The sequence below is a fragment of the Macrosteles quadrilineatus genome, unplaced genomic scaffold, assembly GCF_028750875.1.
Source record: "Macrosteles quadrilineatus isolate MER2022 unplaced genomic scaffold, UCM_ALF_1.0 Scaffold_2__2_contigs__length_208266976, whole genome shotgun sequence".
Lineage (NCBI taxonomy): Eukaryota > Metazoa > Arthropoda > Insecta > Hemiptera > Cicadellidae > Macrosteles > Macrosteles quadrilineatus.
In genome coordinates this window covers 116,693,155-116,711,658 of record NW_026542595.1, presented here as the reverse complement: position 1 = coordinate 116,711,658, position 18,504 = coordinate 116,693,155, and the positions used below count along the sequence as shown (strand labels likewise).

The 18,504-nt window shown below is 33.6% G+C and overlaps 1 protein-coding gene across 3 annotated transcripts in view; it reads right to left on the bottom strand.

The window, feature by feature from the left end:
- Nucleotides 1–18,007, bottom strand: part of LOC128985791 (D-2-hydroxyglutarate dehydrogenase, mitochondrial-like) — a 54,535-nt gene extending 36,528 nt beyond the window's left edge. For 2 of the 3 annotated variants that reach the window (XR_008490073.1, XM_054405669.1), the window contains exons 1-2: nt 17,899–18,007; nt 2,917–3,164 (exon numbers count right to left, since the gene is read on the bottom strand). Coding sequence is in view for 1 of the 3 variants with exons in the window: in XM_054405669.1 (XP_054261644.1) it covers nt 2,917–3,163 (247 nt within the window). In the remaining 2 variants the exon portion in view is untranslated. The remainder of the gene's footprint in view (nt 1–2,916; nt 3,165–17,898) is intronic. The other variant, XR_008490074.1, reaches the window with a different exon arrangement.
- Nucleotides 18,008–18,504: the final 497 nt, after the last annotated feature.

Genomic DNA, 18,504 nt, shown 5'->3' with positions numbered 1-18,504 from the left:
ATTTTCAATAAAATCTATTTAAATAACATTATGTTTAACGAGTACCTAGGTTTGCTGCTACAAGGAAACTAATAAAGTGTGTTTTTTTGTAAAATATTAGTAGCTTAGTATAAAACAAATAAGTTTACCAAGTTTGATCAAAATATTTCCATAAACAAACAAACTACATTTTACTATATTCTGCATAAGAATAACATGGGAATTTGAATTTTTTTGAATTTTCTCCGTAACTAATAACCGTACAAAAATTCTTTGGTATACTAAATTATTTGTTTTTTTTAAGCTCTTTAAAATGGTTTAGGGAGAAATGGGGGAATTTTGTGCTTTGAGGGTAAAAAAAACAAAAAAAAAACAATTATACCCCATAAAAACCGCCGTAAAACCCACTTCCCAAAGTCATCATGCTGGTTCGCGAACTCATTCATATCCCGCCTTACACCTTCAAACCAAATTTCATCAAAATCGGACAAAAATTAATCAAGTTATCGCGTTCACGGACACGCTGAATACGATACTGCAATTTGTTTTTCAAAATCTTAATCCGTTAAAAAGTTATTAGGAATTTTCGAAAATAATTTTTGTACAGATTTTTTAATGACGCAATGTTAAAATTTTCCCTAATCTCCTAAATTTGCTAGATGAAAACGAAGACTAAGAGTTAAGACTCTGATTATTGTAAGGTCAAATTGACTTCTTTTTACGAATTAATTTTCGGCCGCCATCTTGGATCTTAATAATAATAATAATAATAATTTCGTTGTACGAATAAAAAAAATATGTATATTTTCCGGTGCAATCGCTCAATGTAATTATGAACAGATATACATTTTCTTACTTTAGGAGATTAGGGGAAAATTTTAACATTGCGGCACTTAAAAATGTATACAAAAATTATTTTCGAAAATTCCTAATAACTTTTTAACGGATTAAGACTTTGAATAACGGATTTCAGCATCAATTCAGCGTAAAAATCTAGTTTGAAACGATGGGTCACAACCCCACCTTTACATTTGAAAATAATTTTATCCAATATGGCGGATCCAAGATGGCGGCTGAAAATGTCCAATTCGTCAAAAAGAAGAAAATATGACCCGAAATTGATTGGTCGATTTCTGTTTTTTCTAGCAAATTGTTGAGACTAGGGTCATATTTTAACATTAGACTATAAAAAACTGGTTCAAAAATTAATTTTTGAAAATTCATTATAACTTTTCAACGGACCAATATTTTGAAAAACGGATTGCGGCATTTAAATCAGCGTAAAATTCTAGTCTGAAATGATGGGTCACAACCCTACCTTTACGATTGAAAAAAAAACTGTATATACCCAGTCAAAATGAAGTTTTAACTACTCTACTATGATCTGACGTGGTCCGGAGTTGATATCTTAAGAAATGTAAAAAAGTAGGGGGGTGACTCATTTAAAACTCACACTGTATATACAGATAACAATTTGAACGAATAGTTATTTTGGCCTCTAGGGATATCAAAATTGAAAAAGTATATCGGTCCCGGCTCCAGGTCTTACCGTGCCACCTACGGTAACAGCTACTTCTCTATAGGGAAATTAGCTAAAAACCATACAACAGAGAAAATGTTTTGCTTAAGGAGGGAATCAAAATCATCTCATCCCCAGAAGAAATAAGTGAACATTTTAACGAATACTTTATCTCTATTGGAAGATCTGCTGAAAACCCCTACATTTAGGAAATATCGCAAGAACAAGAAGAAATGCAAAATTCTCAAGTATCTCTTCACCTCAAGAATCTTCACTAGAAATTTTATCAAAATTCAAAACTATTAACAAAACTTAATTAAACAACATATTAAAACCATTTAAATGAACATAACCTTCTAACAGAAAAACCACACGAATTTCGACCACAAAAATCTATTACTAGAGCATTTTTTTTATTTTTCGATTTTATAAAAACTGGGAAGAAAATAACAATGTCATAGGAATCTACCTGGACATAAAAAAAGCGTTCAACAATCTAAATTGGAAAACCGTCATAAACTAATTAAATGCACTCAATATAAAATATGATGCACAAAAAATGGATCAAAAGAGACCTCACAAACAGAAAACAACAAGTTGGAATAGGCTACATAAAAAACAATATTGAACTAAAAACCAAATTAAAATTTCAAGATATGAAGCAAGGAATCCCCCAAGGAAGCATCCTCGAATCCCTCCTCTTTATCATATACATGAACAATTTTCCGGAAAACCTTCTAAAAGGAATAAACTGCAAGTCAAACTCAAACAAAGATCAAAAAGATAAATCAAACCCAAACAAATCAGATCATACTAAATTTCTGGGAATCCAAATAGATGAGAATTTAAAATGGGAACACCATATTGATTTCATTAGACAAAAACTATCCACATCAATTTATGCTATGAGAAGAATAACAAATCTGACAGACATTGATACAACAAAAATTGCCTACCATGCACTTGTCGAATCGCACCTCCGTTTTGGAATTGTTGCCTGGGGCGCAGCAAATACATACCTTTTCCAATCAATTTTTGTACTACAGAAAGAAGCAATAAGAACTCTTAATAATCTCCACTATCAAGAACGTTGCAAACCATTCTTTAAAAAAAATCTCACATTAACATCTTTGTACCTAGTTGAAGTAATAACCCAAGCAATAAAATTGGATCCTATCAAACGAACTGAAACCCATAACTACAATATCAGAAGGAAAAATTACCTAAATTTACCACAGCATAGACTAGAAAGAACTGCAAGAACCCCAACATATAGAGGGAAAAAAATTATACAACCTACTACCAAACCGACTTAAAAATACTCAAGACACAAGAATATTCTCATATACGGAATAATTGCCCAACAGGCTAACTATGATAGACAGTTAGTAAAAAGTTATAAAAAATATAGCACGTACCTCGGACCATTTTAATCCAGTCAGTATTGTAGGAATCCAGTTCTTCAGCATCCGTCAATACTCTATCTTCACTTAATATGTTTTCAAACTTTTTAATGTGGGAATCATCAAGAACGGAATAGTTTCCACGTTTGACCTTGTACACATCCTTTGTGAGTTTGACTTCAGGTTGTTTAAAATGTTTTGCCGAGAAATGCAAACCATGTCGTATCTGTACAAGGTTTACTGAAGTTCTGAAGTAAGACATTCTGCAAAGTTTTGTAAAATAAAGTTTTAATAAAGAAGCAAGGTGTAACTTGTCAAGTTAGCAAGCACTCATCAAAATGAGATAACAAAGTGTATTAGTTTATAACAATAGGCCTAAAAACAATATGATTATTAAAAGGTTTGGTAAATATTTTCATTGGTTTGTGTTGCAGGTCATGTATAATAAAATGTTGCATTTTATTATTGTTAGGTCTGCTTCATGCTAATATATTTCGATAAAAATCTACTGCTGTATTGAATAAATAGTGCAGGCTCATTTGTAATAAAATAAGGATTCGTGTTTTTTTAAGGCAAAAACTGAATAACCTCAAAAAAATTTGGGTGTCATTTTTTTCAATCCAAGATGGCGTCCAAAATGGCCACTGTTAGATACCATTTTTAGGTTTTTCCAAATTATCTCGAAAACTATCAACTTTTTGTTTACGGATACTAAATTAGGAAATTAAAGAAGATTACATTTCCTACAAGAAAAGTATAATATAATGTAACCATTTGGGTTCAACCATTTATAAGATACCTATAATAAATATCTTATTCAAATACTCCTTCCGTAAGAAATACATGTAAATTTGTATTTAAAATAAATGCGAAAGCCTATCCACCTAAGGTCAATATAAACGATATTATTGAAATCTTTACAAAATTTCCAGCAGCTTGAAATTTTAATCATAAACATTTTTCCAGAATTAAGGTGAGAGTAGGCACTCAAAAAGTTGTAATTTAAGAAACTATTACAAATAATGCGGTTTTTGTTAGCTTGCAAACGCCTTAATTTTAGACCAATTTTTATGATTAAAGTGTCCAATTGCTGGAAATTACGTCAAGGCTTTAAAAACTACGCACTAAAACTTATTTTTCGCTTTTAACAAAAAATCCACTAATTTTTATTTCATTACAAATGAGCCTACACCGGTCCATACGTAATTTAATTTAATTATTTTAATTTGGTTTAATGCGTAATTTTTAAATCTTGACAAAATTTCAAGCAATTGGACACTTGAATCATAAAGGTCTAAAATTAAGGCGTTGGCAAGCTAACAAAAACCACATTATTTGTAATAGTTTCTTAAATTACAACTTTTTTGTGTGCCTACCCTCGCCTTAATTTTGGTACAATTTTTATGATTAAAGTGTCAAACTGCTGGAAATTTTGTCAAAGATTTCAAGAATATCGGTTATATTGACCTTAGGTGGATAGGTTTGCCATGTTTAGCATTTATTTTAAATACAAATTTACATGTATTTCTTATGGAAGGAGTATTTGAATAAGATAATTATTATATCTTTTTAAATGGTTCAACCGAAATAGTTACATTATGTATTTTTCTTGTAGGAAATTTAATCCTCTTTAATTTCCTAATTTAGTATAGTATACAATAAGTTGATAGTATTCTAGATAATTTGGAAAACCCTAAAAATACGAAATTACATATCGGAATTACACTAAAAACGTAAGTAACAGTTAAGTACATTAAATTAACCAATCACTACTCACATGACACTCAAGATTACAACTAGTATATTTCTTTATCAGTCACTTTGACACAAAGGGCACATGACGAGCGACTGCTACGACCTTCTTAACTCGTCAAAACAACTAGTGTTACTGACCACCCACCTTAGCATGTCCATATACATTTACGTTGTAAGCTCTTCTGTTCAAATTTTGATGGAGTATTGCTGTTACTAACATTTACGGACATTTCTTAATTTGTTTATCAAAATTTACCTGGGAGGGTTGAATGTCCCCTCCCGGCCATTCAAGTATTTTGGAAAATTCCTTTCCTGAGCAAAATAGCCGAGAGCCCCACATGTATAACATCTCCTGTCTCGCCTAGGGTCACTGAACCTCACTTTCCTATCCGGACTAATATTCCTTTGTCTTCTGTCATAGCTCATCTCCCTCTGAATTAATATCCTCGCTCCGCACCACGTCTCTGCCTGGACGGGAGTAGCCCGACTGCCCCGATGGTCAGGGATTAGACCCACCCCACACTATACGATTGCGCCGACAGTCCTTTCTGCCCTTTTTTTCGATCACCCGATTGCACCGATGGTCAGTTTCATTTGTTAAATGTGAGTTGGCTTTATTAGTAGGTAACGAACATTAATAAGGTACAAATTTAACTACCGTAGTTTGATTTATTTATTATTCTCATACAGTAGTAAAATATTATAACTATTAATATAAAGTAAAATATACCCCCGCCACAGCAAACATGCCGACTAAGCGAATTTACATAAGTCTGAATTGATTTTCAATTAAATCTATTTAAATAACATTAGGTTTAACAAGTACCTAGGTTTGCTGCTACAATGAAACTAATAAAGTGAGTGTTTTAGTAAAGTATTAATAGCTTAGTATAAAATAAATAAATTTGCCAAGTTTAATCAGAATATATCCACAAATAAGCAAACTATAACATTTTACAATATTCTCCATAAGAATAACATGGGAATTTTAAATTTTAAATTTTTTAAATTTTCTCCGTTACCAACAACCGTACAAAAACACTTTGATATAAAAAATTATTTGTTTTTTTAGCTCTTTAAATAGGTCTAGAGAGAAATTGGGAAATTTTGTGTTTTGAGGGTCAAAAATGAGAAAAACTATTTTTTACCCCATAAAACCCCCCGTAAAACCCAGTTTCCATGGTCCGATCGTGAACGTTCGCAAACTCATTCAAGTTTATCCCGCCTTAAACCTTTAAACCAAATTTCATCAAAAACTGATAAAGATTACTCACGTTACTCAAGTTATTGCGTTAACGGATATATATATATACATACATAAAAATTTTAACGAATTGTGTTTTTGGCCTCTGGGGACATCAAAATGAAAAAGTAAATCGGTCCCGGGCTTAAGTCTTACCGTGCCACCTAGTCATAGCTACTTCTCTTTAGGGAAATTCGCTAAAAATCTAAGTTCTTTTAATTTGGTATAGGCCTTAGTTTGGATTAACTCTAGTCGTTCAACGTTTGATGTGATATTTAATTTGCTAGATATTGTAGATAGTTTGTTAATAATCTTTTGTTTACATTTTGCTAAGTTTGGCTGAAATCCATATATAAATCTCAAAGTACCCATGAACTTTTGAGAAAACTACAAGTCACACCCCATAAACCATATACTTAAAATTTGGTGTGTCACTCAACTGCCATTATTAAGATTACCAAATTGAATTTCAGTGAGAAAATTCCTGGTCTAATATGAAATCTGTCATTTTCTTTAAACTGCATTTTGTACCTTCACACATAAATTATATATTATTTATGGTAGTGGCCTGGGACAGAATTTTTTTTAAACACTTAACACATTCACTTCCTACGTGCGTAAAAATTGGTAAAAATACATTGGTATACGACGACTCTGATGTACAAGAAGACAGCACTATCAAAAGCTTATTTGCCTGTTTGTATAGAAATATGTTATCTAGAGCACATTGTTACACTACAGAAATATTTTGAAGTAGGTACTAACGAGAGTAAGCAATTAAGTGTCTCATATATATGTGTCTAGGAAGTTTAAACAATGTAGTTTACTTAAAGTAAACTTCAATCCAGAGTGAGGCAGAACCAGGGGGGAACCAGTCAAGCGCACTATAATAGTGGGATGTGGGTTTACGCGACAAAAATGTGTCACTGTCGCGTGACCGATCGGTCAGCCGCAATAAATGTAGTTGCATAAAACCGGCCTAAAAGCTACACAAGTAGGTAGGCTAGTGTTCAGCTATCTTGTTGACGACATGATTGATTTTAAAATATTGATCACACCAATGCAGATTGTATTGAAGTAATACTAATCAAATGATCTATTCATATTTTCAAAATAGTGTAAGAATATTATATTGAGCCATCTAATAGTCTACAATAAATAATGTGTTATTTCAACATCTACTTTCATATTTCCGTATTTCGTATCATGCTACGGTCCAACTCTCAAATCAGCCTAATGTTTCAAAGTTAATGGTCTTTGTGAATATTCTTTTAAAACGCTCACTTAAAGTAAACTTCAACCGTTGCGTCTCCCGAGCGCCGAGTCTCCCGAGCGCCGAAGTCAAAAGAGTATCCCGAGCGCCGAAGCCATAAATTACCAAAGGGTCTGCTCAGTGATGCAAAAGTGACGAGGGTTAATGCGTTTTCTTTTAATATGCCAGTTACAATGAGTTTAATCTGTGAAGCAGTCAATATTTATCATAATAATTTCATTAAACTCAAAATGCAATTTCACTAGGTATGAGAACAGTTTCATTAGTGCACGGACATAGTTTTAATAAGGTGATGCACCAGTAGCTGACAGTGCTCCAGAAGCTGACAGTTTGAGTTTCTTTACATTATAATGTGGTCTCTTAAAAATATTTACACATGATTGCATTGTTAGAAGAACATATGTTTATTCTTGATTTGTTTACAAACAAATCAGTGAAATTTAGCCCATACTCGCTGAATGGTGGTGGTTTGAAAGCGACCCTGTCTGTACACATCACATTTAGTCGATTCCCTTAATGAAATTGTTAAGATGGTAAGTTTGGTTTTTTTGTCATTTCGCTAAATTTCTTAAATAGTATTAATGATTAGGCTCATTATTTTTATCAATTATACCTTTGTTGACAATTTCATGATAAAATTGGGGTGTTAGGGGTTTTGGATTTAAAATTATATCAATGTCAGGCTTTGGAACACAAAAGCCATACAAGTTCCACTAGCTGACAGCGGATATTTGCTACTTGCACAATATTAAATTGGGTTTACCCATCGAAATTTGCATGCTATTTATAATTTATCTAATCTCACATTTTTATAAAATGATTTTAATTTATTAATTAATAAGCCAAATTATCTTTAAAAAAATGTATATTTTTTTTAAATATATATAAAATATATATATTTTTTTAAATGTAAATATTTTTTATTTTAAAATATGTAAAATAAATTTTCTTAATAACGTTTTACATGATTTTATAATTTAATTATTAAGTTAGATTTTATTCGTCTTATAAATTATAAAACCCTTAGTTTTAGCAGCTAGTACATTTATAGTTCCAGTGTCAGCTACTGGGACAACTGGCAGTCAGCTACTGGTACAAGCACTTTTTTCACTGTCAGCCACTGGAACACGTACAAAGGTTGAATTAAGTTTTAAAATGTTATAAAATATATTTAAAAACCCCTTTTTGTATGACAAATTTAAAAACTACACTAAATTTAGAATCACATAAAATCCGTAATATCTCGTTAGTTCCTATTTATTCAAAACCACGGATTATTAAGTGCGTATAGTTTCTTATACTGTCAGCTACTGGTGCGTTTACCTTATTATTCATTTCTATTTTCATCATATTATACCTTCTTCGCAGCTGTTGCGTGGTTGTAATTAGATTATTTAAAGGAAAATACAGGACAAAACAAATTGAAACTGACTTTAGTACAACTTAGGGGTGCAATGGCTCATGGAATGTAGTTGGGTCAAAAATCCCAAACAGGGCGAAAAAATTAAAAATTTGGCATTTGAAGTGGAAAGTTTGTGTTAACAGGTTCAGTGACTAGTTGCCGTGGAACTAGCTGAAACCTAAAAGGGTAATTCATGTTTAGTTATGGGTGGGTACTCATACAGAAAAAAGAGGTGCAACAAGGACGGTACGGTAGTGTTGTGTGGCAGTGTGTGAAAGAAAAAAGTGGTTGTAAGGGGAAACTTGTGATTCAACATGAAAAATTGAGAAGTGAAGTACTGTACAGCCATCGAGGTATACGTGTAAATATACTTCGATGAGTCCAGCATATGTGTGTGCCGCGGGTGATGTGCGGATCGCAGTTGATTCGATAATACTGTAATGTAGTAAAGTTATCATGAGATCAATATAACGGAGAAAACACAAACATTTAAAGAAACTGAATTTAATATTTAGTTTCCAGCCTAGTATTATTATTCTTATTTAGCATCGAGCATAATTGAATTGTGGCAGTGTTTTAATTTCCAAGTTCATCATTGACTATATTAATGCCCAATGCATTCTGTTGTTGTGCCAAGTGGGATGCTGGCTTTGGTAGGTGGTTGGGAGCTTTGGTTGAGCCGCGGGTTGATTAACGGTTAAGGATTAGAACCCAAATTCGACACAAGAAATATTAAAACTGTTCGAGAAAGACTAATTTATTTAACTTCTCAACACTGAATAATATATAACACTTTCAAATATAAGGCAAAACTGTAACAATTTCTTCTAAGTCCCAATAATAATTTAAAACTTGAAACAAATGAAACAACGCGAGAGGTGTTAACCCCAGGGGGCAGTCTACTGAGACTGATACTGACTTTACTCTCAGCTGCGTGAGCTAAACTATTATCTGTTTACAACTAACAATGATAGTGCCGGAACAGTCACTTGTTTTTCTGACCATTGTACTGTACTATTTGACTAATTTAAACAAGAACTTTGTCTGGTCACAACACTTCAAACAAACAAATATGAGTCTATAAATAATGTACTGTAGAAGGCAAACAGATTTTTACTTTTCATCTGATATGCAGAGTTTAGTTTAATTAAAGGTTCTTGGAAATATATTATTTAAAAACAATTTTATAACAATGCCAGTTCTAAACATAGCATGCAATAATTGCATGTGCAATATGGTTGTACCAAATTATAACGGGTGGTAGTTATATTTTAAAAGGATTTCAATGTTAAAGTTCATGCTAAAGGTATTATAATAAATAGTGTGTTAGCTTTTTGGCACAGATCTAATAGCATTGAAATACTAGTGGGAGAGGTGAGGACCTAATTAATTTTTCACTAAAAAATTGGAAAATTAAAAATAAATACAATTGGAATTTGGATTAAAAAATCAAATTAGGCCTATTGCATATTTTATTCAAATTATTGGTTCGGGAACTTTTTTCTATTTTCATATTTTATCAACGACAAATTTATTAGGTTCTCGCCTCTTTCACATGTCAGTCTAAGTGATTAGATCCGTAGATTTTTAGAGTTTAAAGTGTTGCCGCCTGCTTAATTTCGTGCCCCCGAGAATAATGAATATATTTGTTGGTTTAACCTTTTTACAAAACTGTTCCTTTAGTTCCTTAAGTTTAGAGTGTGTATTAACTTTTCAACATTAGTTGTTCATAATTTTGTTTATGTCAAAGTGATTAAATAAAAAAGCCAGAAGGCCGCTTTTTATATTAATGGACTTGATTTGTAATGTTAAACCATAGACAAAGTATAATGATCTATTGTCTGTTTTTAACGTCTGTGGTTAAACCAAATCATTCTAGTATTCTAAAAGTGGCTAAATTCAAGATAGACTGCTGATCTAGGCCTACCCGCCTACAATGCTCAATCGGACACACGACTTAACTGCGGTTCGTTGCTTTTGTGAATTCCAATTCAACTGTCAAAACTGTCAGATTATGCAAGGTAACCCGTTCGGCGCTGGAGAGACGCGGCGCTCGGGAGACGGAATCCTCAATCTGGGTTGAAGTTTACTTTAAGTGAGCGTTTTAAAAGAATATTCACAAAGACCATTAACTTTGAAACATTAGGCTGATTTGAGAGTTGGACCGTAGCATGATACGAAATACGGAAATATGAAAGTAGATGTTGAAATAACACATTATTTATTGTAGACTATTAGATGGCTCAATATAATATTCTTACACTATTTTGAAAATATGAATAGATCATTTGATTAGTATTACTTCAATACAATCTGCATTGGTGTGATCAATATTTTAAAATCAATCATGTCGTCAACAAGATAGCTGAACACTAGCCTACCTACTTGTGTAGCTTTTAGGCCGGTTTTATGCAACTACATTTATTGCGGCTGACCGATCGGTCACGCGACAGCGACACTTTTTTGTCGCGTAAACCCACATCCGGTGGTGGGGGGATTAAAGAACTAAGTCAGTTCTCAATCCAATGTTGTGTGTTGTGTTTGTGATGTAGGAGTGATAATTAAGTTGTTAAAATAAGACCCTGTAGTGTCATACACGTTGACGACAAAAACCCGTTTATTTATACAACACATCAAATTTACAGCTTGAATTGGGTTAACCCTCTTGTAAATGCCATTACATAAGAAAATTGAACCGCGCGCGACAAATTTTTTGAAGCTGCGATTCTAAAACCTGTCGCGGGTATTTAGAGATCGCCGATTCACTCACGCGACAGTTTGTCACTTTCGCGGTGCATAAATGCTCCCATTTAACTCAATAGAACTTGAGTCGCACCGCGACAGTCGCGCCGCGACTCGCGACTGTCGCGGTGCATAAAACCGGCCTTAGGTGGACAAAAAACAAGACGCTGGCAAGTAAACTCAAATAGAAAGTGGGCAAAGGGTCTTGTTTGGTAGTGCGGGGGAGGCATATTTTGACCTTCAGGGCAATCGGCGGGCAATGGCGGTCGAGGGATTAGGACCCTTGAAAATTTCTTCGACCATCGGTGCAATCGGGCGTCAGCCCCCTGGACCTATCCCGGTACTCTCTATCCCATCCCGGGACCAGCTCTCATGGGTATTATCGAAATATTACTTGATATCAAGGTTGTGACTTCTTATCGAGGTTTGCAATAACATGTAATTAAGGGTAATAATTATTCAAGGATGTTTTGTAATTCAATAAAATTACATTTGTTATCGAGGTTTCACTGTACTGTAAGAGCGGATTAACAGTCCAGCAAACTTTACGGAAAAAGCGTACATGATTTACATGTATACAACACAATTTTTAAAGAAAATAAATGTGTGTGCATCTCCTTATATGAAGTCAATAGGTTCTTCCATAAAAGCACATGACGATCCTGTGCAACTATCATGCCAACACCATTTCATCTACAAACAATCAAATGTTTAATCGGGACAACTGTTCTATTAAAATTATTCATTTATGCACAACATTGATGCTATAAATCCAGTTCCTGAAAGTAGAAACAAGAGTACAGTTTGGCAAACTTTCCATTGGTTAGGAAGTTTGCAAAATGAGCTTTATGCTTCATAAAAAGAAGAAAAACACGAAAAATCAACACACTATGGTAAAAGATTGGTTTTCTCATGTTATGCAAAAAGCACGACCTAAATAATTTCATATTGTAAATCACAAAAAAACTTCACTTTGCTGTAAGGAAGTACTGTTTTTTTTTTTTTTTTTTTTTTTTTTTTTTTTAACTAAATATCCTATTTGGGTACAGATGTTTACTACAATAATTAATTAGGTTAGAGATTAGATATTAGAGGTTAGATCATAAAAAATTTGTTGCTGACCCGAAAGTAAACATAATTTACCTAACCCGCCATGTTAAACTTCCCTATCCCAAGCGTGATGTATATAACTTCGTTACTTCTCGAGTGATGTAAAGTTGAAAAAAACTCACTCGGTGATGTAATGAAACCCATTTAAATAACATTGAGTGCTTAACTTAAAAAATATACCTCTATGGAGCCAACGACGTTCAACGCTAGAAATCAGCTGTGCGCTTGAATTTTATTGTTATGTTTTGAAGAATTTTCCCAGCCTAGCTTTTGTTTGTAAATGAACGTTACTGTTAGAAGATGAGTGAAATGGATAATGAAAAATATTGTTCGTAACCTCCTGTATATTGTCGGGTCAGGTAAAATCTTGTACGTTACACGTTACGCAAGAGCGTGTTTACATCACTTCGGTAAATTATGCAATTCGCTTCCGCTCGTTGCACAACATTCACCTGCGTGATGTAAAAACGCTCTTACTACACTTGTAAGGTAAATAGCTATTACTAATGCTTAAACGGAACAGTCTAAACCATATGTTAATGTTATTAGTTTAGAATTCAGGCCAGTTACGTCATATGTTTATGATCCATACCGTTTCTGTTCTAGTATTCGTGAGTTAGAAGGTTTCTTGGTTAAAAGCAGTCGAGACCTGTATTATATCACTGCACATTAAATTTGATCTAAAATCCAGCTTAGATATGTCAGCTTACAACAAATGGCTTTGCAGTGAGTCACAAACCGGTCCACAACGCAAATAGAAAGTTTTCCTCGTCATGAAAACAACTTGTTTATACAGTTAATACAAATTCTTACGAAAATAGTTGAAGCGTTATATTGCATACTATAATGTTTGTTGTTTTTACCTTTTTTGTTGTTATTAACGACAATAACTTGTCATACGAAACTCCAATATAAACACGAAATACATTATTATTTGTAAAAACTGGCAGGGCTGTTAAAAAAACTATCCTAAAGAAAATTGTTTATAATAGTGTATAAATAGGAGATGACAAAAAAATGTAAACCTTTATCCAAAATTTTATTTTACTGCTTTATATTCATCTCATAAGAACATAAACCTACAAACTTACTACTAAAATTATAAATAACATTCCGTTAAGTAGCTATAATTGGTGTATTCGGTACCAAATTTCCTGCATAGTATATATTGTAAAATAGTTACAAAATAACTGTCAATAAATAAAATTATTCTTTTTAACGGCAAACTTTAATGTCTTAAAAATGCAATACAAACATAAAAAATGCATTATTATTAGTAAAAATTAATATGCCTATAACCTTGATTCTAATTTTAATTTCTCCCCCTATAATAGTACAAGGAGAAAGTATTGTTTTCGTCAACATTTTCGAGTTTGAGTTTTGGGTGATTATATCCGTTTTGGGTCCCACTGAACCCAGAAAAGTGGGTTTTGAAGTGATGTTTGTGTGTGTGTGTGTGTGTGTTTGACTTTCAATGGTGATTTTCCCATAAAACCCATAAAATAGCAAAAAATCTAATTTTCACAAATATTGCCCGAATGATTTCCATATAAATGTATCATGTACAGTCCTTTTAACTGTAAATATCACGGTACAACTGCTACCTCTGTAAAAATTACTGTTCCAGGGTTATCGTAATTCATGTGATTTTCTTTTATAAAACCCATAAAAAACGGGAAAATAAAAAAAAAAACCAACTGGATTGATTTTAATTTAAATTATTTATTGTCCTTGTGATTCTAAACGAAATTGTACAAACCCCATTGCTGTGAAAAGTACGATTCGAAAGTAATTACAACTTGTGTGACTTCCCCCTAATTGTCATAGTTATTCCCACCATTCAGCTATGATAAAGGTTGTTGACAAGCCAATGGGAGAAAGTATGTGTCAGATTGCTGATACCGTTTATTTCAGATAGTTACCTAAGGAAATATCAGAATACAAATTGAGAATCCAATAGTTTGGACGTCTAGGTTTCCGATACTTTTGCAAGGTCACTTTATCAATGTAAAATCTCTGAAATTTTATCACCCTTAAAACTTTGACCTATTTTGCAACTCCGATAATTTTATCGAGTAGAAATCTCCGACAGTTTTGTGTCAGGGTTTCCCGTACTTTTCCAAGGAATTTTGTCATCAGTTTTAAATCTCTGACATTTTGTCAAATTCAAATTCAAATTCTTCATTCAGCATGTAGACATAGTTACAAGTGCCAAGTCAAAATTACAAAATTACAACTAAATAAAACAATCCCTCTAAAAAATAATTATACATGTTCAAACTTATCAGTTAAAAAGACATTTACTGAGTAATACGTTTTTCCAATTAGAAATCATTTCAGCCTCTTCCTAAATACTACGTAATCTTGAATAGATCTTAAACTTGATGGGTGATTGTTGAAAATAACTATTGCTGAATATTTTTAATGATGCTGAAAAATGCTGTGGAGTGTGGCGGGATATTCATAATGCATCTGGGCTTACTTCTTGTTCCATAATTGTGAGATGGAAAAAACTGATGAAAAAGATGATAGTTTTTGTGCAAAAATGATAATGTTTTAAAAAGATAAATCGATGGGAAAGTTAAAAGTTTGTTGGACCAGAAAAGGTTGCTACATGAGGTTCTGGATGAAACATTAAAAATACATCGTATAGCTTTCTTCTGAAGCCCAAACACTGACTTGGATTTGGTGCTCTCACAACCCCAAATGGACACCCCATAGGATATAAACGGATAAATAATACCATAATAAGCAGTTAAAAGTATATCAATCGATGCAAAGCGAGCCAGTTTCCGAAGCACAGAAATACCCTGACTCAGTTTCATACATACATGATCTATATGCTGATGTCACTATCAAAACTCCGACCTATTGTGATACCCTGAAAATTTTCAAATATCCGATATTTTTGCTCTCAGTAATTGTCTCAAACCTTCCTAACGTTTGAGGTGTCAAATTAAAGGTATTTTCACGTAGATGTGGAAATACGTCCGAATATTAAGAAAGAGCATAACTTGAGTACATTTAAGGGCTAAATTTTCGGAAAAGTCGCGGGCGTAGTTTGGAATAGTTCTTAGGGCCGGCGCGCACTATCCCGACCACGACCACGACCACGACTCCGACTGGTCGGACACGACCAGTTTTATAATAGGAATAAATGGAACAGCGCGCACTGGTCGGCTGGTCGGACCCTGGTCGGGCCCTGGTCGCACGACCAAAATTTTCCAGTTTGGTCGGGCCCGACCCGCTGGTCGTTGCAGCCAAAAATAGCACACAATGTAATGGGACGACGCGCACTACCCCCGACTTGCCTCCGACCCGACCAGTACACCACTCAACCCCGAGTATTCCTAGACTAATCAAACGGTGAGCACTAGTTTTTTGCGCCGGTCTGTGAAGTGACTCATTTGGTAAAATGTCGCAGGATTTTGACACTTTTGAAACCTGTCTTCATATTGACGTAGCTCTTCATAAAATGTTGCAAAATGCCCTTTCAGACCTAACAGTTAACATTGGATATACCCAGTATAGTGTCTTCTTCCGCTTAACGTACTTACAATACAAATGCACCATAACAACTACTTCTTCAACAATCATCTTGACACTGAATTGTAAAACATTCGTTGCCTTGGTCGGGTCGTGGTCGGGTCGTGCTCTGGTCGCATGGTGAATGACAACCACCGGTCGGGCGTTTGGTCGTGGTCGAGGTCGTGGTCGGGATAGTGCGCGCCCGGCCTTAAGGTTAACCTCAGACTGCAGGACTTATTACTCCCAGGGCAAAGCCGAAATTTTTATTTTTATTTTAACATCTGTTTACTAAGTCTGGTTCATAATAAAGTATTTCTTACCTGATAAAACAAACAAATTATACGTCTAATAACACTAGTAATAAAATATTTACACTTATACTGTTGAATCACAAGACGGTAAATGCATATGAAATTCAATTATTCGCCTATTGGGTCTGATGATGATTGGAGTGTCCAATCGAAATCGATCACCACTTACCATCTTTCATATGTACAGTATTTACCATCTTGTGATTCAACAGTATAAGTGTAAATATATTATTTCTAGTGTTATTAGACGTATAATTTGTTTGTTTTTCAGGTAATTTAATAACACGTACTATGCTGATCAAGAAGTTATTCAGTATTTCTTAGCAAGACTTGATAACAGATATTTTTTTTGTAACAGTTAAATTGATTTACCTTACATAGTATTTTACTGAATTATCATGTTATTATCATACCGAACTATAACCAAAACTATAGTTCGGTATGATAAAGTGAATGTTTAAAAGTGCAAATTTGCAGTGCAGTTACCCGTTACCTTACCATTTTATCATGCAATTACAATGTGTATAAACAATTATTTGTAGCGTTGTTTTCTGTTGTTTGGTTAGCTTTCGTGTTTTATTTCAATTTAAAATTAAATGCCACCTATGACAAAGAACTGTGAATGGCCGGAGGGAACGTGACCGCTTGCATCGCCCTCCCAATATAGAACATTTGACGGATACAGAGCGGCAATACTAGACCGCCGTGGTGCTACATCCAACCTCGAACAAAACCCATTTAAAAGGATCATCAGGAAATATTTTTTAAAGTGAATAGTAGCAGCCAAAAAAAACTTACCAAGTAATAGAACTTATAAAAGAAGAAATACTTTGGATAGGAACTTATAAAACTGCTCAAATTCTATAGGGTACTATGAAAAAGTCCACACCAACTAAATGATTATGAATTGTGACATTCATAATCCAGCTTATCACCTATTGCTCATGTTGTAACTAATAACAATGGAAAACGGGAATTTTGCCTAAAATGTGCTCTTATGATTATATGCAGTGGTCTATTGCGACCTTAGCCCATTTGCTGGTTTTGAAGGAGGTTTTTGTAAAGCACTGCTTTTCGATTATGACAATAACTTGCACAGCTTGAAGGTATTCCTCTCCTTGAAGTAAGACTTTTCCTGATTTCTGAATAGGCAGATATTTTTATCAAATTAAAAAATTATTAAATCTGCCTACTGCTGATAAAATTTAGGTTGTGTTTACCAACACATACGGCGATCCATAATTACAATTCGAATACTATCTGAAGAATGTTCCAAAACGAAATGGGACCAGTTATCTTAGTAATATTAACTTTGATGAAGTATCGGAAATATTGTGTATGCAATAAGGCAATAAGCCACATTTTGTAACATAAGCAATTGTCATTATTGTTTTGCCCTGGTTTTTTACTCAATGAATAGAGTTACATTTTTAGGATTTTGGCAATATTCAAACACTTAATATAATAATAATATCAAACACTCTATTTGACTAAGTAGAAGAATCTTCGTAAACCTTAAAAGTAATTAACCGTCGATTTCGACGGGTTTCACCTAGTCTTATAATACTACGGTGTGTATAAATAAATAAAAGTAAGTAAGGAAATAAAATGAATCTTTTGTAAAAATACATACCTTGTCTATTTTGCAGGTTGCGATACTTTTGCTAGGAAACCAAACGCTCACTGACTCGCCGATGGGAAGTGTAGTTGACTGATACCATTTGCACAAGGCCGCACTAGATATACGCATCGACTGACCGTGAAGTCATTTAATGGCGCCGACCGCCATTACTCATCAGTGGAACGTGACAACAGTGTCGACTCTAGTCTCTTGACCTTACACGCTACTTTCACTAGTGGATTTTTCCACCGCACTCTATTTGTGGTAGCGTTTATAATCCGTGATTAAATGGCTATTTATAAAGGGATAGTGAAAAGTCTCGGAACGGCGGAATATTTTTATTATTAATAATGCTCGAAGATTCAAACTTAGCATATTGAATTGGAAACTAATCGAGCCGAAAATGGCAGCCATTCAAAGATGGCTTGAATTTGAAATTTTGAGGGCTAAAAATTCTTGAATTGGTTTAGTAAATTATTAGCTGGAAGACTAAAACTGTGCAAATTTAATTAAAACCACCAACACATGAATGGATTCATAAAGTTTAGATAACCTAACTTGATCAATATGGACATTTATACTACTTCTCGTATTATAGGAATGGATGTTATTGCAAAA